This window comes from Manis pentadactyla, chromosome 3 (assembly GCF_030020395.1).
Source record: "Manis pentadactyla isolate mManPen7 chromosome 3, mManPen7.hap1, whole genome shotgun sequence".
Taxonomy (NCBI): domain Eukaryota; kingdom Metazoa; phylum Chordata; class Mammalia; order Pholidota; family Manidae; genus Manis; species Manis pentadactyla.
Window position 1 is genome coordinate 130,272,607 of NC_080021.1, and position 22,906 is coordinate 130,295,512.

A 22,906-nucleotide genomic window follows, 5' to 3' on the forward strand; every position below is an offset into this window, starting at 1 on the left:
AGTAGTTGACATCAAGGCTCCTTCTTTGTGTTGTACGGTTCTATGGGTTTTCACAGATGCCTGATGTTATGTGCTCACTGTTACAGTACTGGACGGGAGGGTTTTACTGCCCTAGGAGCTCCCAGTGCTTTCTTACTCGACCCCCAGAAACCACAATCTTGTAGAATGTCATATAGCTGGAATCAGATAGTATGTTGCCTTTTTAGACTGTTTGCCTTCATTTAGTGATATGCATATAAGGTGCCTCTATGTCTTTTAGTGGTATGAAAACTCATTTCCTTTTATCACTGAATAATATTCCTTTGTATGGATGTTTGACAGTTTGTTTATCCATTCACCTACTGAAGGACATCTTGGTTGCTTTTAGTTTTATATATTTTTTAAATTTGAAATATTAAAAAATTTCTCCCAAGACTTCCTTTTTGACCCATGTGTTCTTTAGAGGAATGCTGATGAACACTATCCAAATATTCTGGGATTTTTCTGGCTATCTTTCTGTTACCAGTTTCTAGTTTAATTCCACTGTGGTCTGAGAGCCTGCTTTGATGATTTGTATCTTCTTAAATTTGTTAAGGTGTATTTCATAGTCCAGAATGTGGTCTATTTCAGTGAATGTTCCCTATGAGCTTGAGAAAAATACCTATCTTCTGTTGCTGGCTTCTGTATTCTGAAAATGTTGAATAGATTGATTTGATTGATGGTGCTACTCACATCAACTCTATCCTTATACATTTTCTGACTGCTAGATCTATCAATTACCGATAGAGGGTTCTTGAAGTCTCCAGTTATCACGGTGGACTTGTCTATTTCTCCTTGAGATTCTGTCAGTTTTTGCCCCATGTATTTTGGTACTTTGTGGTTTAGAGCATGCACAATAGGAATGTCACATCTTAAAGAATTGACCCTGCAACATCATTGTTGTTTTCCTTGCTCTGAAGTATGCTTTGTCTGAGATTAGCACAGCTTTCTTTGCTTTGAACAAACCTATTAGATTGATTAACAATAAGAAAAAACATATATTTTATTTTACTTTCATTTCTCCCTTTCCTTACACCTTCCCTTTCTTTATGTGGACCCAAGATTCAGGCCTGTACTGCGTTCCTTCTCTCAGTTTTTTCTGCGCTCCCTGCACCTGTGGTTTGGTGTATGTTTCTAGTTTCAGAAAATTCTCAGCCATCAGTGCCTCAGATATACCCTCTGCTCCTTCTGTCTTCTCCTTCCCTTGTTGCTGTCACGTGTATGTTACACCTTTTGTGATTGTCCTTCAGTTCTTGGCTATTCCATTCCCTTGTCCAAAACCCTTTTTTTCTTTGAATTCCAGTTTTGGAAAGTTATTGTTATATCTCAGTACTACTGCTTCTTCATCGGTTGTGTCCAGTATATTAAAACAGGAAATCTTCCTTTGTGTGACAGTGCTTTTAATTTCTTGATTTCCTTTGGTTCTTCTTTACAGTTTTGAATTTTCTACCTGGGGTACTTACCTGTTCTTCCAGGTTGTCTACTTCTTCCATTAGGGTCCTTAAAATATTTATCATGCCTTATAAATATTCACTGTGATAATTCCACAATCTGTGTCAGAGATGAGTCTGGCTCTTACGTTTGCTTTTTCCCCTCAGACCGTTTGCCTCACCTGTTCATAAACACTACGATTATTCGTTGAAACCTGGTAAGTTTCAGTTGATAGGAACTGGGGTAAATAGGCCTTTACTGTGAAGTTTGAAGCCAGTCCGGCCAGTAGGTAGACTGTGCTTAGTATTTCTGTTGATGAACATGACAGAGGATTCAGTTCCCTCTGGTTTCCTTGTTTGCTTCTGCTGTTGTGTGTGTGTGTGTGTGTGTGTGTGTGTGTGTGTGTGTGTGTGTGTGTGTGTGTGTGTCTAAGAGCTTAAATAGGGTCTGTGCCTTGTAGGTCTCTTGATTTTTATCCACTGTCATTATTGATTACATCTCAGGTTTTAGAGGGCCTGGGTTCCTGGGCTGTGACCTTAAGAAGCATTTTTTGGTCTTTGTTTTTCCACCTGTCTGGACAGGAAAGCTAGTGTGAGGTGGAGTTGGATAAGTGTTCTTCCCTAGGTCAATAAAGTTCTGTCATTGTAGTTTTTCCTGGAGGACAGATCTTTGTTATGGAGAATCTCTGAATGCATTTCCAAATGGTAACTTTTGCCCACCTCCTCGCCCTGCCTGAAACAGGAGAGGGTTTTGCTCAGATCTTCACTTTGAGGACCTGGAAGTGCTTCTGGAGGTAAGATCCACAAAAGCGTGGAGATCCCCACAAAGACTGAGCCTCCAGAATTTTTTATTTTTTATTTTAAAAGCATTTGATAAATTAGGAAACATATTTGTAATTCATATACTGCAGGATTTATTATAGAGAATGCTAATAATTGCAATGGAAATTAGACATGAATAGGATATTCATCAAGAAGATGTCTCTAAATGTATTTTAGAAGTTCATTCTTGCCAATTAATTTTATTGTGATAAGAACACTTAACATGAGATCTCTCCTCTTGACAGTTTCAACTGTGCAATACAGTGTTCTTAACTGTAGACACCTGTTGTACAGCAAACCAGCAGACTCTATTCATCTTACAGAACTGAAACTTTACACCCATTGGTTAGCAACTGTTCATTTCGCCCTCTACCCAGCAGCAGTAACTGACAAGGGACACTTAAATGGTAATTTCTGATGAACTGCTAAAGGCTGAGGGTTAGGTCAAGAGTTAAGAATGTCAGAAGATATTCCTAGAAGTTCTAACTCTCTAGTCCATATTCAGCCTTTAGCAATTCATCAAAATTACCATTTAAGTTTTCTTATCAGTAACTGTCTCCAAGGGTTCCTGTTCCTGTTCTAATTGTCCGTGTCATTTACAGAGCACAAGTTTTTTCCATTTTAATGACCATTTCTTTATTTCATGGATCATGCCTTTAATGTCATATAGAAAAAGTTGTTAAATGCATAAATCTTCTAGGTTTTCTCTTATGTTATATTATAGAAGTTTTATAGTTTTGCTTTATACATTGAGGTCTGTCATCCATTCTGTGGTAATTTTTGTGAAGGGTGCCAGTGTCTAGATTAATGTTCCTGCATGTGGATGTCCAGTTGTTCAAGCACCATTTGATGAAAGACTGTCTCTGCTCCATTGACTGCTTTTGTTCCTTTGTCAAAGACGAGTTGACTATTAACTCTGTGTGTCTATTTCTGGGTACTTTATTTTGTGCCTTTCATCTATTTGTTCTTTCACCAATACCACAGTGTCTGGATTACTGCGGCTTTACAGCAAGTCTTGAAGTGGGGTAGCATTAGTCCTCCGACTTTGTTGTCCTTCAAAGCTGTGCTGGTTGTTCTGGGTCTTCTGCCTCTCCACATGAACTTAGATTCAGTTTGTCAATATACACAAAACAACTTGATGGAATTTTAATTGGGATTACATTTAATCTATGTATTAAGTTGGGAAGAACTGACATCTTGACAATACTGAGTCCTCCTACCCACGAACATGGAACATCTCTCCATTATTTCATTCCTCTTTGATTTATTTGTTCAGAATTTTGTAGTTTTTCTCATCTAATTGTGTATATATTTCTTTAAATTTATAGCTAAGTATTTCATTCTGGGGGATGCTAATAAAAATGGTATTATGTTTTTAATTTCAAATTCTACTTCTTCATTGCTTATATACAGGAAAGCAACTGACTTTTGTATATTAACCTTGTACCTGCAACCTTGCTATAATTACTTATTGTTCTAGGAGGTTTTTTGTCAATTCTCTTGAATTTTCTTCACAGAGAATCATGTTATCTGTGAACAGTTTTATTTCTTCCTTCCCAGTCTGTATAACTTTTATATCCATTTCTTGTCTAATTGCAGTAGCTAGGACTTCAGTATGATGCTGAAAAGAGGAGATGAGGGGGACATCCTTGCCTTGTTCTTGGTGTTAGTGGGAAAGCTTCTGCTTTCTCATCATTAAGTAAGATGTTTGTGGTAGGATAGGATTTTTCTAAATATTCTTTATCAAGTGGAGGACTTCCCCTTTATTTTTAATTTACTGAGCATTTTTATCATGAACTTGTATTGAGTTTTGTCAAATGCTTTTTCTGCATCTATTGATATGATCATGTGATTTTTTTCTTTAGCTTGATGTGATAGATTATATTAATTGATTTTTTTAATGTTGAACCAGCCTTACATACTTGGGATAAATCCCACATGGTTGTGGTGTATAATTCTTTCTATCCATTATTAGATTCAATTTGCTAACATTTTGTTAAGGATTTTTGCATCTATGTTCATAAGAGATATTGGTCTGTAGTTTTCTCATATCGTCTTTGTCTGCTTTTGATAGTAGAGTAATAGTGGCCTCATAGAGTGAGTTAGGAAGTATTCCTTCTGCCTTAATCCTCTGAATGAGATTGTAGAGACTTGGTTCAATTTCTTCTTTAAATGTTCGGTGGAATTCACCAAAGAGCCCATATGGGCCTGGTGTTTTCTGTTATAGGATTATTAATTATTAATTCAATTTATTTATTATAGGCTAATGCAGATTGACTATTTCTTCTTGTAAGAGTTTTGGCAGCTGTGTCTTCCAAGGAATTGGCCTTTTCATCTGGTTATCAAATATGTGGGCATAGAGTTGTTAATAATATGCCTTTATTATCCTTTTAATGTCCATAGAAGTTTTAGTGTTAACCCTTTATTAATTTCTGATATTAGTGATTTGTGTCCTCTCTGTCTTTACCTTAGTTAGCCTGGTTGTAGGCTTATTAACTTTATCTTTTTTAAGAACCAGCTTTGGAGGCCATTGATTTTCTCTGTTGATTTCCTGTTTTCAATCTCCTTGATTCCCACTCTCATTGTTGTTATACAATTCTTCTTACTTTGGATTGAATTTACTCTTCTTTTTCTTGAAGTTTAGTTATTGATTTCAGATCTTTCTTCTTTCCCAATTATGCATGTTTTAGTCTATTCCTCGATAGCCTGACTTTCAGAACAAATTTTGTTTCCTCTTTGCCATGCAGAAATGTCTGGGGTTAACATCCCATGTATCTTTGCTGTAGCAGAATCCCTTCAGGTCTCTGGAGAAGTTTGTCCAGGTTTGTCTGGGCTGCTGGGTGCATTTAATCAGCGACTGGCATCTCTAGCACACAGTAGGTGGGTCCACACAAATACCTCTGTGGGTTGCAAGTTCTCTGCCAGGAGCCAGGCCAGAGTTTCAGCAGGTATGCATGGGAATGAAGTGAACTGGCCTGTATCTTTAGGAAGTAAATGTATGACTTACCTCTTTCGTGGGCCCTCATTCACATGTGTGTGGGTTTATGGTGCCCAGTGTATGTACCCCAAGGACAATGACCAGTGGCTCTTTGCTTGGGTAGCATGTTGGAATAATGGAGGGATCGAGGCTGGTAGCTGGACCCCACCCCAAGCACCCGGTTGAGTTGGCCTGGGCATGGGCTGACTGAAAGCTCCTCAGACAATGTGGACATGAGCCTGGGTTGAGACCGCTGTCCCAGACACACCCTGTCATAAATCCTTCATCTAGCCCTCTTGTCCCCAAACATAAATGAGTATTAACCCTTAAGAAGGGGAGTAAGGGGTTGATGTCAAGGCGAACCTCCAACCACACAGTCTCAAGCTGAATTCCTGGGTGCCCCCAGCTTCCAAGAAAAGGGTCTGCTTGCATCATCACCAGGGGTCTTTCTGGGTCAGGAATTCTAAGGAGTCCCAGGAAGATTAGACAATCTGAATGGAAAGATGCAGGAAAGCCTTACAAAGTGCCCATCAGATTATATCTTTAGGGAGGCTCAAGTCCAGGACTCAGGGGGCCTGTGGTCTGAGGGGGCCTCTTCCCGTCTGGTGCTTACAGAGATGGGTGGGCAGGGGCCCGCCTCAGAGCTAGATCCCAGGAGAGGAAATTTCAAAGATTCCGCTCTTGACTTTGGGTGCTAATTGGTAGAGCTCAAAATAGGTCTGGCAGGGGCAGCTGGGCATCCCAGATCCACCTGCAGGCACCTGCTCCCTGCCCATTTCCCACCCCCTCTCAAAGGAACAGGCTCTAGGGGGCCCCATCCAGGGTGAGCTGGGAGATGGCTCCTGGCCAGTGTGGTCTGCACTGGGACCGCAGTAGCTCAGGGCGGGGAACCAGCGCACAGGCCCAGACAGCAGAGGGAAGTGGCGCCCTGCCCCCCAGCCCACCATACCCCAGGCATTCATTTTAGTAGGAGTGGGCGGGCAGGCACCATGTGCAGCTGCAGGGCTGAGCCCCCAGGGGCGCACTGCGCTGCCCCTCCTTCCCAGCCAGGCCGACCCTGGAGGGGAGACACTAAAAGAGCAGCATTCCCCCCCACAGAACTCCTGGCTCCCTCCCGGTGGGAGTGCAGCATGCTGGGGTGGCCTGGGGATGGGGGGCAGGTGGCCAGAAGGTGCTGATGTGGGGCCCGGTTCCCAGGGGAGGTAGCATGTTCTGGCTGGGGGCCCCCATGCAAAGGTGGGTAGGTGAGAGGAGAAAGGGGAGCCTGCAGATGCCAGCGGGGTGGGGTGCTGCAGGACAGCTGGGCAGAGGTGTCTGGGACAGTTCCTACGGGGCAGGAGGAGTCAGGAGAGAGAAGGCTGGTGGGGGGCGCCTGGTTGCTGAGGGTGGGGGAGCCCGTGGCTCAGTCCCAGAGTGGGGCAGATGACTTGACTGAACTGTCTGGCTGGCAACAGTGACCACGGATTTTGCAGACACCATCTCTGAAAGTGTGGGGACCCCAGGAGGCTGCCCCTCAGTTCAGAGGGTCCAGCTGGCTCTGCCTTCTTCTGCCTTTGGGTCACACCAACCTTTCCTCTGTGTCCTTCACAGATCCGAACAAGAGACAGGGTGTTCGATAGCGTCAGCCACCTCATCAACCACCACCTGGAGAAGAGCCTGCCCATCGTCTCCGCCGGGAGTGAGCTCTGCCTCCAGCAGCCGGTGGAGAGGAACCCGTGACCCGCCAGCACCCTGTCCTGACGCTGCACCTGTGGTCAGGAGGCCCCTGTCCTTCTCGGTAGCTGGGTGTGGGGCTGCGGGACCTTGGGGCTGCCCTCAGGCTCAGAGCCTTGTTCACAAGCCCCAGGAGGAAGGTTCCAGAAAGGGCAAGGTTCACAACTTGTTCCGACTTTTCCTGTGCATATTGGAGGTGTACATACCTGTGCATCCTGTACAAAGTATCCCTCTATATTTATATTTTTGAAGAATAAGAAAGATGTAAGACTAATGTTCTGTGCTGTATGTTTTTAATGAAAAAAAAAAGGTCTGTAGTTGTCCAGGCAAAAATTTAATTCAGCTGACCCATTCCACTGGGAAATCCCACCAGAAAGGTGTTACCAGCAGGCTTAGCTAAGAAGAACAACACAGGGAATAGAGGAAAGCAGGAGGATTGGTAATAAACAGAGTTGTGACAGAGCAAGATGTTATCTTAAGAGGCCTCAGCCTGCATGGAAAGCAGGGTGACTCTCTGGTCCTTCGGGGTGTTGGTGCCCTCCTCCTCGGCGGCCCACCCAGGCTGTGTGCATCCCACCTGCCTGCCGGGGTTTCCAGCGCTGGGCAGCTGGGCAGCTGCATGAATGAGCAGGTGTCACTCTTCTTTTTCAGGTCATGCTGAGCACCGGAACGCTGTCCTTGACCCTGGCTGTCCAGGGGTTCTTAAGGACTCATTTTACTGCCAAATACGGCACAAAACAAGCCTCATTGTTGAAGATGTTGCCTGGTGAATGCTGCTGTTGCTTTTATCCAGATGATGAACAAACGAGTATGTGTGGAGAGGTAACTGGGGCAAAGTCTTGGTTTCTGTGCCCTTCTAGCCAATGGGTTGGTAGCTAATAAAACTGCTCGCCCCTCATATCCAGCAGAGAGCAACGCAGGTGTATTAGCTGTGCCAGAGATGGAGGCAAGCGAGGCTGCTCAGTCCTGAGACACCTGCATCACGGTTGCTCCTGGGTCTATGCTCGCCTGAAGCTGGGGCTCAGGAGTTCTGGGGGTCAGTTTGAGGCTCTGCCTTCAGAGTGATAGGCAGGTAAAGGGGCTGGCTGCCGCTCCAGCAGGCGTCCCCTCACTCCATGAAGGGGTGGGTGCCCCATGCAGTGCCTCGCCTTGGCGCCCTCCCTTGAGGCGACACACTGCGATGCCCCAGAGGGTCCTGTGGTGTTAGGACGTCCACAACCGTTTGTAATTTAAAAGCATCTGGGTTGAGATTCCATGTGATTTAACAGATGTTGTCTTTTAGGAGATGGAAGGATGCATTTGTCAGCTGGCACCATCTCATGGGGCTACAATACTGGCCCTTGTACCCGTGTAATGCATGGCACCCCATTGATGTGCAACAGAAAGACACCCCCACACCCTTAGAGCTGGATGGCAGTAAACTTGCTGCTTCAAGAATGAGGAGCTAAGGGTAGATTTAAAAAATTGCAATGAGCAGTAATCCATGAAGTTCTAGTGCTAAATGAACCCCATTTCTCATTTTGGGGGGTGCATATGGCCAGGAAGGAGAAGGGAGTGGAGCTAATGGGTGAGGATGGATGTGTAGCCTTCTTTGGAGTTTTTGTCCTTTGAGGGTCCAGTGAATCTAAAGTGACTTCAATCTTCTAGAATGTCTGCAGTGAATTAGAAATCATCTTGGGCCACTGATCTAGACTAATAAACCTCTACTCAGATGGTTTTACTTTCCGTTCCAGTATGGATCCCTGCTCTGAGAAGCAGTGATCTACTCTTCATCATGCAGTAGATCATGAGTGGCCGGCACTGAGCTGGGGTCCCGGATAAAGAAGTGAGTGCCCGATGTCCCTCCTGCTTGAGTTTACCATCAGTAGGAGCAGGACAAGCCTGCTGCTGGCATGGACAAGTTCAGTAATACCCTAGAGGCCCAGTTCTGGTAAACTGGTGGCAGTTGGGACTGGGGGTTCCGAGCAGGCTGACAAGGCGTGGGAGGCTGGGGAGGGCAGGTCACCCTCCTGGGCCCAACATCTGGTGTTAGTCGGGAGGTTGCTCCCTGCATCACAGACACCCTCCCTGCGTGATGACCCTGTTCACACAAAGCACACAGGGCTTCCCGAGAGTGCTAAAAGGGCCACTCTCTCAGAGGAAAGTGCCGGAAATGAATCCCACAGTGTCAAGGGTCTGTTTCATTGTTTCACCTTGAAATGCTACATAGGGAGAAAATGTGTGCATGGGCAGCACATGCTGGGGGCCTGAGCATGTGAAGTGACTCACTCACACTCATCTGGGACATTTTTACCACAACCAAAGTTTCTAACCATCAAATCAAGCGACAATTAACAAAGCAGAAATTAAGGGGAAAATCCCATCTTTGAACACTGACTTGCCATTCCTGTAACAACTGTGTCAGTTGCCAAGTGGAATGCTCGGTGTTCATTTGACTTTTTAATATAACTTGTTGCAGAATAAATATTGTAAAACATTTGGTGTTTAAGTCCAAGGATTAGGAGAGAACTCCATTTAAATTTAATATTTAATAAGATATTTATCACTTTTTAAAAAGCATTTGGATGGCAAATTACATACACTCATACATATGGTTTGTAAGTTGTGTTTTCTTTCCATTAACTTTTGTGAAACAGAAAAGAATTACCATGAAGATCTCTGGGTTTATTGCTAATGCACCACTTTCTACTTGGATATTGGAACAGAATTGGTCCTTAGAGCCTGAGGAGTGGAAATACGAAACCAATTTCCAGTTTTCTAATCTCTGTTCCATGAAAAATAACACCTGAGTGATTTGGCCAACATTTGGGACATTCAACAATCCAGGTGAAGAGAACTGGCTTCTCTCCTCGCCGTCAGCAAGTCCACTCCACTCCTCCAGGAAGCGAGGCTTTGGGGATGCACCAGGCATGTCCCTGTGCTCCCATAGCAGCCAAGTGGCACTGCCATGCGGTGTCCCTGGGTGCCATCGCTGTGGCCCAGGCGGGAGGCTGCCACACCCATTCAAACAATGCTGTGCCCTCCTTACCACTGGTCATCAGAACACGTGCCTTCCTTTCAGGAATTGTGGGTGTGTGCTCCAGGTTATGTAGCGAACCCTTGGGTATTTGACTCAGATACTAACAATATTTGGGTTTGAGGTTTGCCAGCATAGATACAACTTAAAAGCATAGACTTGGTAATTTAACTTTAAGTGTTCTAGAAAATACACCTGTTACATTTCTGTGAAAGGCTCTTTGCCAGTGCAGAATAGCCACAGGTCAAGGGTAGAGAGAAACATCTGTTTCTATATTGTTAACTGTTTAAATGACTGTTGATGTAAGTCTGTGGGCAATAAAGGATTTGTGAAAAGTCTCTCATCTGGGTGGCGCATCTTGTATCGCCTCACAAAGGACAGGAGGGGATTCTGAAGCCTTTGCACAGAAAGCAGACACTCTGCTGTCCCCAGGACACCCCTTAAAACTCCATCAATCACAGCAAAGCCAGGGCCCATCTGCCAGAGGTGTTGATTGAAAGCGGCAGCTTGGCAGAAGTATTCCTGATGGGACTTTGTGCTCACCTTCTGCATAGTCAGCCTTGGGCAGAACCAAAAGTGGCAGAAGGCTGCAGTCCTTGGCCATGCTGGGGCACCGCCACACCAGTTACGTGGAGCACTGGCCTCTCTATGTCGAGCACAGGGTGGACACACAGACATAGGCTAAACAAAACACCATTTGTAAGGAGCAGCCCGCAAGGGGCTGGTTCTGAACTCTTCTCTCCTGTTGCAAATGGGGCAGAACCGAACATCGCATCCCTTTCGGCTGTACATTGACTACCATGATTTCCAACCCTTTCCCTAATGAAGGGCACTCTACTGACCTTCCCCAAAGCAGGCTTGCCTGCTAACATTGGCAGCACGCACCCTGATACCCAAAGCCGCACTGCCACTCACTGTGTTCGTGGAGGTGTAGGACGGCAGGGTCACTGAGGCTCCAGGAGTGGTTTGGTCCTGCAGAGACCCTGGGAGCAGTCAGGAACCCAGGCTGGGTTCTGCACACCACAGGGCTAACCCCCTACAATGACTGCCAACAACAGGTTCAAACAAAGGCTTTTTGGTTTTATTTTTTGAGAAAACATACATGGAACACAGTGAAAGCCACTAAATGAATGAGACTGAATGCACTAGTTCCCTACGGCTGTGAAACACCTCAGTGCTGTCCAGCCCTGGGGTACATGTATGAATGGACAGACATATGTATGAATGACATGTTGGTATTAAAGCTGATCCTTTTTTTTTTTTTTGCATATGTCAAATGAACACAAGTATCTCTTGGGGAGTATTTTTCATTCAGATTGCTTGAAGTTTTTGTGTTATCTTAAAAGGGATTTGGGGTTGTCGTGCAAGGTGTTACAAATATTAGCCAGAGAGCCTAAAGCCCTTCAGCTAGGAAGCTCTAAAGTCATTTTGTTACCTATGTGAAAGTGTAACTGCCAACATTCAGGCTCTCTGAAGCCCTGCTATGTTTTCTTAACCCAGTGCACACTAATGCTTAACTTTTCTAGAAATGCCCTGGGTTTTCTTAAGCTATTTGATAAGAGAAGCTCCTTTTCAGTGATGTTAAAGAAGGTGAAAAAATGCCACTGGTAGGCATCTCCTTATAAATAGGATTTATCTCATCAGTAACAAAAATGAGGACAGTCTTTGGTCAGTACATAGGGATCCCCTGGGCCCCACGGAAATGTTCCTCATTGAGAGGCACTGGCATCGGGGAACAAATGGGAGTCAATTTCTCTTCAAAAATTAAATGAAGATTTCTCTTCCCCTTTGTACTCAGGCAAATTTCTTATCAAACTTAAAAATCTCTAAGAGCTATGATGTGGGTTTAACTGTTTAAAGGACTCCTCTCGAAGGCTGAATCCTCTTGAAGGTTGACTCGTTTTTGCTTCCCAAAGAGCTCAGCATGTCAGCTCTGTGTCAGTGGGAGCTCTACACATGTGTGTGCTCCCCTTCACGCATGTGTGTGGCTTGCCAAGTCCTTGGGAAGGACAAAATGCCTTCTAACTAATCCCTGCTAAGGTGAAGATACAGGGTCAACCTCCATTAAAAAGTAAGCTTAGAGCATCGTTACATTCCTCTGACGAATGCAGAGCCGGAGCCTCGTCTGATGCTTCAGCTGCCCTAAGAGTGCCTGTCAGGGTCAGCTTTCGAGAAGCCGGGAGACGCTCACAGCCCCAGTGATTCAGCTGTGACCACACGGGGCAGCGGGACGGGGGGTGGTACCGACTTGGTGCTTTTCTGATACAGAATCAAACTCAACAAAAGATCACAGTGCCATCTCGTAGGCCTCCACGACTTCAAAAGAAACTGCCCACTGCACTCGTGGCCAAAGTGCCCACGTACACAGAAGGCTGCTTCTGCAAGCTGGAGGTGACACAGGCCGGGCGTCCGTCCTCCAGCTCCCCCTCGCGGGTCCTCTCCGGGTTCTCTGGGGACACAGGCCGCTCGAAGACCCTGGCTGGCTTTTCTGTGATTTGGAAAAACCCCAAAACAATCATGTAATCTGTCTAACTTGGATTTTGGATGAGATTATGACTCTGTGGAGACACATGACAGAAGCAAAGCAGCCCCTTTGGGGACAGACACTGTTGAACTTGGGAGTTTTCTCCAGGATCCGTCAGATGTCAGGGTGTCTTGGGACTGTTTGGGGGCAGACCCCTGCATCTGAGACCAGCTGCGGACAAACCCGCTTTATGGGAATTTGGGCATCCAAAACCTGCTTAACACCAGACTTCCCGTCGGTCTGAGAAATGGGCCGGCATGTCCACCTCGATCCCCCTGCATCCTTACTCCTGTCCTTCCATCAGAAACTACTTGGCCAGCCTGTTACATAGCTGTGCTGGCAGCTCCCACATGTACCAGCAGTGGACACTGGGAACACGAGCAATCCGCAGCACAGACGTGGCGAATACACAGCACACGGTCCATGCAGTTGGCACAGCGTGCAGCTGCCACATACTGTGCCCACATGGGGACACACCCCGGGCACCGTGTGCCCTCCTCCTTCCCTCTCTGGGCATCAGGGGGAGGCAGCAGCTGGGCTGCTGATGAGGGCAGCAGCTGGGCACCTCCAGAAGATTCTGGAGCTGAATCAGATAGGGCATGCTGTCTACACTGCAGAGGGCTAGTGAGTCCTTGGGTCCCCTCTTCGACAGACGTCCACACTGGGCAGGCTTTAATTGCTGACAAGTTAAACGTCCTGTTCACAGCTCTGGAAGAGCCCCAGACACGAGGCCTGCAATAAATAATGTCGCAGCTGCAGAGCCAGGGGTTGGAGGACCCCACTCCGGGGTGCAAATGCCCTCACTAGCAAAGGGTGCCGTTGTGCAGAGTCTCGTTTCTGTCTGTTATGCAAGGCAAGGCAGCCGTTTGCGGAGGGTCTTCCTTGTTCTTTGGGGAGGGGCTGCTATTATTGCTACCGCTGGATTTGCTTCGGCTGGGGTGGAGCACGGGGCGGGCAGGTGAGGAGCGGGCACCCCGGCCCCTGAGCAGGCAGGCGCACACCAGCCGCAGGAAAGCTCGCCGCATCTCCTTGCTGGCCAGCGTATAGATGACGGGGTTCATGGCTGAGTTGAGCACAGCCAGCACAATGAACCACTGGGCCTTGAACAGGATGGCGCACTGCTTCACCTCACAGGCCACATCGACGAGGAAGAGGATGAAGAGCGGGGCCCAGCAGGCGATGAACACGGTCACCACGATCACCACGGTCCGCAGCAGGGCCAGGGAGCGCTCCGAGTTGTGGGGGCTGGCCACCCTGCGGCTGCTGGACTTCACCAGGAAGTAGATGCGCGCGTACAGGACCGCGATGGTCACCAGGACGGCCGTGAAGATGCTGATGCAGAAGGCGATGTATTTCTTGGAATAGAGGGGCAGGATGGTGGAGCAGTCCGGAAGGTGGTGCAGGCAGTTCCAACCCAGGATGGGCAAGGCACCCAGCGAGAGAGCAATGAGCCAGCACATCCCGATCAGGAGAAAGACACGGTGCCTCTTGTTGGCGTCGTAAGGCCTCATTTTGATCATGGTCAAGTGCCGCTCGATAGCAATGGCCAGCAAGCTGCAGGTGGACGCTCCGAGGGCCACAAACATGCTGCCTTCCCGCAGGAACCACACAGTTGGGGACAGGCTCAGTGTCTTCTTGCCTGACATCAGAATGTTGACCTTGTAAGCAATGCCGGCCAGCAGGTCAGAGAGAGCCAGGTTGCCAATGAAGAAGTACATGCGGTTGTGAAATTTATTGTTTTTCCATATGGCGATCAAAACCATCAGGTTCTCCAAGACGATGAAGCTGCAGATGATCAAGAACAGCACAGTGGTGAGTGCACTGCCCTCAGGGGCGTCTCTCAGCCTGCCCTCCAGCTTGCCCACGTAGTTGTAATGCTGGTGCAGGGTCTCATTCCAGGGGGAAAGTCTGGAGAGCGCTGACAGGACGGTCGCCATCACTTGGAACTCACAGTGTTTGCCTCCAGGATCCGGCAGAGGGCGCCCTGGGAACGTCCATCTCCAGAAAAAGCACAGCAGCTCAGGCTTCATCAGAGACCCAGGCCAGGCCCCAGCCGGTGCTGAGTACAGGCTCCTGCAGAAAGATCAGAGGGGGACGCCAGAGATAAAGTACCTCCGCATAAGAGAGGCAGCAACAAAGAAGCTGGAGAAAGGCACCAAAATGCTGAAGCATTTGGATGGCCAGTGGTGTAAGGGCTGGGAGAGGGCCCCTCCCAAGTAACTGGGACCGAAGCAAGCACCTTGGTGTCTGCAGCTGCCCCAGAGCAAAATCGTGCATGGATGTCACGACCACTCACTCAGGTAACGATGACATACAGACCCAAATAAAACTTCTATCCGGAAGCCTCACGGCACTTTGAAACTCTCCCCAGTCCAATAACGGTAACCCGTTACACCCAGTCACCGGGAGAAAATCAGGGTTATCTTAGGACAAAAAGGAGGATGGACTCCAAATGGCACCTGCCTGATTTCTGAAACCTTCCTGGTGAGTCCGGAGTGACACTGTGGGCAGCACCCACCTCGCTGAATGGTATCCTCTGGCTCCAGGGCCAGGGACAGAGACCGAGTCCAAATGGCCCCCCAGCTGTGTCTGGCACAGAGCACTGAGGCTGGACCACGTGGCCAAGGAAGGGCCAGCCTAAGGCCACGCACAGCCCACGTGGCTGCTTCTCTGGTGAGCAGCTGAGTATGGAGCAAAGGCGGGAGGAAACACAAGCCTGTGAAAGTGGCATCAGTTTCTCCTGCAATCAGAGGAGGGAAAAGCAAGGGGCAGCACACAGGCTTTGAGTATGGCTTAAATTCGGTTTAGATACAGCGTCTAAACTCCCAAAACTAACTCAGCGCACATGCACTACAACGACAACCTGGGAGCACTAGTGAGATAGTGAAGGTGGGGAGCCCAAGGGCCAGGCCCTCGATGGCTGAGTCGTACCGTTGCCCCCATCTGGGTCTCTGCACCCTCACCATGGTGATGCTCATCGCCTCCTGTGACATCCACAGTGGTGCAGACCAGCTACCAGAGACACAGCTCTCCGTGGACTCACTGCTTTTCAACTAAAAGGACTATTTAATTAAGAGCAAAATCGAGGTGAATTTAGAACAGCCTGCTGTGTGTATCCAGTGGAGGTTTTCTTTTTCACTTTTGTGATGTTTAAGTCACAGATCTGAGCTTGGTTCAGAGATACATGGACATCTGGGCTCTGCATTTTGGGGTGTGGTGGGGTCTGAAGTCCTCGCCCACCACTGAGCTCATTCCCAGGTGTCGGTCAGGGCCGGAGAGGGCCTCGGTCCCTGGAGGGAGCAGGGCTCAGCGCGGCAGCTGCTCTGTGGAAGAGGAATGGGGGCTCCAGCCAGGGCTCCCGGCCCTCGGGCCCACCTCCACCAGCCTGGGGAGCTGGGGTTCTGTGAGATCGGGAAGGGGGAGTCCTCCACGTCTTCACAGCGATCTCTTCCATGTCTTGGAGCTTCCATGTGCTGCATGTTCTGGAAATGCACAGGCCCCGGTGTCTGAGCTGATGCCTGTGCTCTGCCTGGAACTGCCCCCTGGCCCTTTCTCGGCCCCCATGACAGCTGTTTGAGGCTGCAGAGGACTTGGGGGTCAGCCTGAATGTCAAGAGTGGCAGAAACTTCTGTAACTTCCAAATGGAGGAGCAGGCAAATTCCAAGGCTGGGCTGATGATGAAGGGCTGGGGGGACCTGCCAGCATCTCCCCCATTACAGTGAGCCCCTGGAGGCCACATAGGACACTGCAACCCACCATCCCAACCATGGCCTACCCAGGCCAAGGGCACCTTGCTGCCTTGCGCAGAAGGCAGGGCTCCCCACCAGTTTGGACGGTGTCCCAGCAAGGACAACAGACTTTGTCTGCAGGGGCCCAGAGTTGGACAGGCCGCTTGATGGCAGCTTTCCCCCAGCACCCCCTCCATTTTCATTTAAATCTTGTCTGTCCTTCAAGCCCCAGGTCAGATTCTTCCTGCCCAGCCCCTGCTGACTTTTCTCTGAGGCTGTGTAACACTTTTTAAAACAAATTGCAAGTTGTCTCTTAAAGGTTAGAAATAGTTATTGCAGCTGACAGTCTCTGAGCCTTCTGCCTGGAGAGGCTTACTTAACACTCACAGACTCATAGCACCTGCATGCTCATGAGGCCAATAAGTAAATGATCGCTGCTTATCTGCTCATACCTAACTGCCCTTGAGTGGAGAACCCACGCCCGGCTTTGCCAGCTGGGCCCTGGGCCTCGAAGGCACAGGACAGGTAGCCCATTAGCATCAGGCCCCAGAGTCCCACCTCCTGCTGAGCGAGGCACAGCATCCCCATGCGGGCAGCACCATCCCGCACCACACATGTGCCACCCAGCACCCCAAGCACAACAGTGGGCTCACCAGCTGGCCAAGGGCCTCCATGTGCTCCCCATGCCAGATGGCCTGCTGCCATGTCCAGGTGGACACCCCTCCACTACGCCACATCCAGTTTGCCGCAAGATGTCTCGGGGACATCGGCACCCCCGTCAGGGGTTTCTGTTTCAGAAGCAATAATGGCACATCAGTGGTTAACATGCTGAGTCATGAAGGTAACTGAGTTGGCACCCGAGCAGTCTGAATCATAAGAACACACCAGTAGTCCCTAAAGGGATGAGGAGCAGACATCACACATGAATTTACAACCAAGCTGGGGAGGAGAGCTCCAGGCATCACTTCTGAAAGGGTCAGAATGCCCAGAACATCCAAAGCTTGTCTTCAGGAAGACTCCACGGTGACTTACACACCTCCCAGCCCCGCCAGACACCCCCAGCCCATGACTGTTCACACAGCACGGAGAGGTGAGTCCCCGTGAAACTGCTGGACCCGATTCACAGGGGTAAGAGAGGAGGAAGTCCACACCAACCTGCATCTTCTTCTTCTCTCCCTGCAGGTGCAGAGTTGATGGAACCGAGCAGAGCAGAAGAGCAAGCGAGCAGTGAGAGCTGAGCAGCAGGAGCACCACCACAGTGCGGCAGAGGGCCTGTGCCGGGTGCCCGCCAGAACCGGGGGTATGGACGGTGGACATATGTTCCCATTTATACTTGATCTGTCATTTCCCACAATAAAATACTCATCACTCAAGAGGCATAATCTTTCAGGACATTATGAAGTGTGATTCTGCACATTTTGGGTAACTAGAAGGTATCCCACTCTGTTTAGAATCTAAAAGCTGCCTTTCCTCGGATTATCAGCATTAGAAAGTCAGCCCCATCTGGACAGTTTAGTGCTGGGCAAAAGGCCAGATTGATTTTGGGTGTGTCTGAGCATCGTTCTGTGTGGCCAAAGCATCTCAGAGGAGTTCGGTTCCACCATGTGGGGGTGCAGCACAGACCTCGAGTTTTCGGGAAGAAGGCAGTGCCCCCTCTCCACGCCAAATCTCCAAGAGCCTTCCAGCCCTGCTCAGGGCAAGGTGGGACACCAGGCCTCCCTGGCACATCCATCCTGCACGGCCAGCCAGTGCCTGTGCTGGGCACTGCACTCCTGGCAAGAGCCTGTCCCAACCCACAGAGGAGGGCCCTGACGCAGCACCCCAAGCTCAGGCCCTGTAGCCACTCCCCACCCCATGGGACCACCAGCTGGGCTTCTCACTCCCTTGAGTAGTGCAGCCTGTTCCAGACTCCACATAAACGGAGGGCTGAGGCACCCACTGGCCCTGGCGCCTCCCTCCTGGCCGCACACTGGTGCCAGTCCCGTGCGCAGATGTTGGGGGGGGCAGTGACTCCACTGTGTTGTTCCCATCATGTGGACAAATGGGCCACTGTCTTCGTCTATGGACATGGGGTGGCCTCCACTCCAGGGCTCACACGCTGTGAACCAGTGCTCCGAGGGCCGTGGAGGGCATCCTCACGGTGAGAACCCACCTGTATCTCCTTGGGACACTGGATTTCTGAGCACTGGTGCTGGTGTCCAGGATGGGATTTGATGTGGACGGGGGCTGGTGTCCAGGATGGGATTTGCAGGGGCTCAGGGCTCAGCCAGCCCTCCTGCAAACTGGTGTTTGTGGGGAGCTCAAGTCCCCACCGAGAGCAGGATTTACACAGAAACACTCACATTTTGTTTTATTTTAAAAGATGAGTGTCTGGGGCTCGTAGCAGCCGCCACCTGCCTTTACCTCGTAGAAACCTGATCACTGCTTAATTTCCATGAGGCCTGATGCTGGGAAACGTGACTAGTGCCGACCATCTGTATGTCTTCAGAGAGCCGGGGCGTGGGACGGGAGACAGGATAGGGGTGCTTGTGCTCACTGTGGCCTTCCAGATTCCCAGAGGCCACACCCGTGAGCAGGCCTGGTTTGGGTCCATTGGCAGGGCTGCAGCCCCAAGAGCTGCACTCAGGTGGCCTCGACCCCTGCAGTGCCCTCTGCCTCACCCACCGTGAGTGAGGGGTGCCTGCATTGCACCTGAGCAGCCCTGAGATTACTCACCAAACACCATTATCTAGGAAGTCTGCACTTTGCCATTAAATTGGGATCCTCGAAGCTTTTCAACACCAGCAGTTTATCTTTTTGCCGAGAAGGAATAAACGCTTTCTCGAAGGTGGCTCCCTGTGTGTCACCCAGGTCAGACCCTGCTGTTCCACTCATGTGTCCCTCCCCTCCACCCCTACAGGGTGCGTCCCTGGGGAGGGGTGAGCCCAGGTTGGCCGATGGGTTCCAGATGTGCTTTCTAGGCTGGCCATTCACTCTCTACACGCATCAATTTGAAAAATAAACAAACTATAAAAAGAAGAAAAAAATTAAGGAAAATATTTCCACAGTCTGGGGTTTGTCTCCGTCCCTCCCCCACTCTGCAAAAGCAAAGAAGAAAAGCGCAGTAAGACAGTGGGAAATTTCTCCCGGCCAGATATAGGCTGTTGTGCTTTAAAAGGCATGTCCTTCCGGGGAATCAAATAGTTCATCCTCCAAGCTCAATTAAAGCACTAAGCATTAGCCAACAGGCAACATTTCTTGGAAAGCCAAGATTTTTGTTTGCTTAAAAGAATTTAGAAAGGAACTGGTGAGTGGCCATTGCTCTGTGCCCAGCAAATTCCTCTGCTGAGAGCATTTTCCCTCGTTGCGGATTTCCTAGGTGACCTCACTCCACTTTCAGAGGTGGTCCAGGCGGGAGGCTTCACACACAGCCTTGCAGGCTGCGCTGTGCTCCAGGCCCAGTAACAGAGCTCCTATGAGCCCATGACTACCGTCAGGCTTTCGGCTACCAGTAGCTTTTCTGCAAGGTATCGCCTAGGTCAGCAAGGCTCAGAGTTAACCCTGGAGCCCAGGGCCTGCCTCGGTGGGGCTCTCCCGGGTGCCCAGTCGGCCCACCAGAAGGGAACTGCTTCTGACACAGGAGGGCTTACTCTCTTTGCTTTTTAAGCAAGCTCCTTTCAACCCTCTTCCCTGTGCTCTTCATCTAGATGGTGACAAGAGTGTCACCAGCATGCTTTAGGGCCAAACGGCTAGTATGCTAGCAAAATGCTGGAGTGTTAATCTGGGGGCTTTCCTGAAACAAATGGAAAGTCCTCATGCCCGAGGAATGGAGTGGCGTCTTCAGGGCCAGACAGCCTGGCTGACTGACTCAGGACTCTCTCTCCATTCACGGTGCTGACCAGATGCCAGATTGCCCCGCCGGGGACCGTACGCTACACCATACAACCTTGCCCCTGATTTACCTGACCGGCCTCTTGCCTGCGCTCTTACAGATGCAGCTGCAATTTCTTAAAAATGGAGTGAAAAAAACAAAAGAAAACAAAAGTGACTGGGTGGCCAGTCACTGTAAGAACAATCACTGAAATGTATTAACTGAAACCAGACTGGATTCCACTCAGGATATCGTATCATCTCCAAGAGCTTACGAAAATTTCTTAAGGCAATTAATTAATGGCACAGAAAACATATAGCAAAGAAATAATATGGAATGGCTCCAAACCTAATAAAGGAATCACTAAGCCAAATGTGAGAAAATAGGTAGGTTCTGGCTAAGGCATTAACCTATTCTGTCTGTGGGTGCCTGGCTGGCTATGTGTCACGGCACCTGAGTCACGACCCAAAGTCCTGGCAGAAAAAAGGGTTCTGTAGTAGAGAGACCCTCAGTTTTTCAAGATGATGGCCCATTCAAATTCTCACACTTTAAAAAAGAAAAATACAGCCATATGCCATAGATACTGAAGCATCTGTAGGAACACAGAAGTGATATCAGTGAATTAAACGAGTTAGAATTTCCAGAGGAAGGAAACGCAGTCCCTGAATTTTGGGAAAGTCATTTAGCTAATACTTAAGGCTCCTTCTACAGGAAATGGGGGTTCCAATAATCCACATGTGGCAGAAAATTAGGGGAGTCATACACTTAGGGAAATTCCCAAATGCAAAAAGGAAAGCAACATTTTCAAAGATGAAAACTGGCTGAGAAATCATTCTGCCCACATGGGAGGGGAGGTTCCTCAGGGCTGACTTTGCACGTTAGGTCTCTGGCCTCAGGTGACAAAGGCAGTAGGCAGCAGGCGCAACATGACCTGTTGCTGAGAAAACCCAACGTGTGGTCCTACTGTGGGCGGCGGCATTATTCATTCTGGTGCCGAGCTCTGCATCAGCTGAGAGAGAAATTGTGGGTCCAGCACTTCCACCGCTCCTGAGCACAAAAGACAGCCCCCCGCCACCTCTACCGGCTGTGGGCACGGCCATCCTTGTTAGTCACACTTCTGCAGAACCTACTGCCCTGGCTCTTTCTAGGACTTCTCATAATTCCTAGATTTAACAGTGCCTGCAAGATTTTCATTAAGAAAGAAAAGAACGTTGAAAAAAAATTCAGAACAGTGTCTGCTACCTCTAAGGCCCAGACTCAGAAAGATGCCTAATTCTAGAAGCACTCAGAGCCTCAGCTCCAGGTGCAGCAAGGACCTTCCATTTTCAAAACATCTTCCAGGAGAACCCTGTGTTCACACTGCTCCCCTTTACCTGCATAGCAAAGCGTGTTCCCTTTAAAAACCCAACAAGAAGCCCCCCTCTTACACCTAAATATAAAAACCCACCAGGAAATGTCACTGGGGGTATCCAGTGCCAGAGAGAACAACTGACCATTTGCAGACGGGGTGGCTGAAAAGGCGAAGCTCGCCTAAGTTCCCAGAATCTGGCCCAAGGCCTTGTCCTGCCCTTTCTCCGGGCTGTATCCCAGTTATGAATGTGGCATACTGATTTTCCGTGGGTGCCTCATTATTACATTGCAAGGCCTTTATCTTCTTGAGGGATTCTGACCGGCCCTGCTTGCCTCATTTCAGAAATAGAAGGGAAAATGGAATTTTGTGGCAAATGTAATTAAAAAGAACGATTTTTTCCCCAGTAGAACCGCAACCACACACACCCCAAGTCTCCAGTTCGCCATAATGTGAAGTCTCCATCCTGGGAGGGTGCCTAACTTTTTAATTGCCACAGGAAAACCACGGGTGGAGCGTCTCCTTGAAGAACCACCTCTCTTCCCTTCGGGTTATTAAGACGCAGCTGTTCTGACTGCTCCAATAGCAGCTAAAACGGAGCCACCCCCTGTCCCGGAGCCGTGGCGAGGTCACCGGAATGTATGGGCTGGAGGAGGGGGTGATGCCCAAGTGGTGCGCTCGCCCGCACAGGCTCCTGTCGCGCCCGGGATCTGCTGGAATTCAATGAGAACAGTGGGCCAGCCGTCCCCACCACACCCCCGGGACCGGAGCCCCCTGCCCCGCCCGCTCACCTCCATCTGGAAAGGGTGCTTCGGGCTCCGTCCTCCGCTCACATGCAGCCTAGGCTGGGACACCAGGGTAATCGGGGGACTTGGGGCTCGTACCCGGGTCGCGGGAATGCAGCTCGGGTAGTCCAGACACCGCTCTCGGCGCCGAGTGCCTGTCGCTGGTCCCCGGCCCGACCCTCTCAGCCTCTCCGCGCGCCAGCCCCAGAGCAAACTTCCCCGGAGGCCCGCGGGGCGGGGCCTGCGCTCGGCCGCCTGCCTCGCCCGCCCCTCACCCTCCCTCCCCGCCCCCGGACCCTCCCCAGCCCCCTCCACGCCAATCCCCCGGCCCCATCCCCAGTCCCCCACCTCCTCGCCCCCGCCCCCTCCCCACCTCCCCGACCCGGGCCTACCTCCCCGCTCCTCCCCACCGCCCAGCCCACACTCCCAACTCCCAATCTCTCCAACCCTCCCCACCTACCATCCCCGCGCCTCGCCCCCCTTAGGCCTGAGCCCCGCGCCCGCCCCCTCGCGGGTCCTGCAAGGCCTCCCGCGCCCTCCGGTCTCGCCGCCCTTCGGGGGACCGGCTCGCCCCTCTGCCCCCGCCTCTGGCCGGCCTGCGGACCCTGCTCCGTGCGTGGGCGAACTCCAGACTGACGTCCCCGGGGCCCAGGACCCAGCCGGGGCCGGTCGGAACAGGGTCAGGGCTGGGCTGG

General features: G+C 49.8%; 1 protein-coding gene across 1 annotated transcript; it reads right to left on the bottom strand.

Moving 5' to 3' along the window:
* Nucleotides 1-11,035: 11,035 nt before the first annotated feature.
* Nucleotides 11,036-22,457, bottom strand: S1PR3 (sphingosine-1-phosphate receptor 3). The gene is made up of 2 exons (XM_036882579.2): nucleotides 22,218-22,457; nucleotides 11,036-14,573 (listed from the first exon to the last, which is right to left on the bottom strand). The coding sequence occupies exon 2, from the start codon at nucleotides 14,528-14,530 to the stop codon at nucleotides 13,304-13,306; it is 1,227 nt and encodes a 408-aa protein (XP_036738474.2). The 5' UTR covers nucleotides 14,531-14,573; nucleotides 22,218-22,457; the 3' UTR covers nucleotides 11,036-13,303.
* Nucleotides 22,458-22,906: the final 449 nt, after the last annotated feature.

Bases quoted from the DNA above. Each gene is read 5' to 3' on its own strand.
- S1PR3 (XM_036882579.2), bottom strand. From the start codon at position 14,530: ATGAAGCCTGAGCTGCTGTGCTTTTTCTGGAGATGGACGTTCCCAGGG.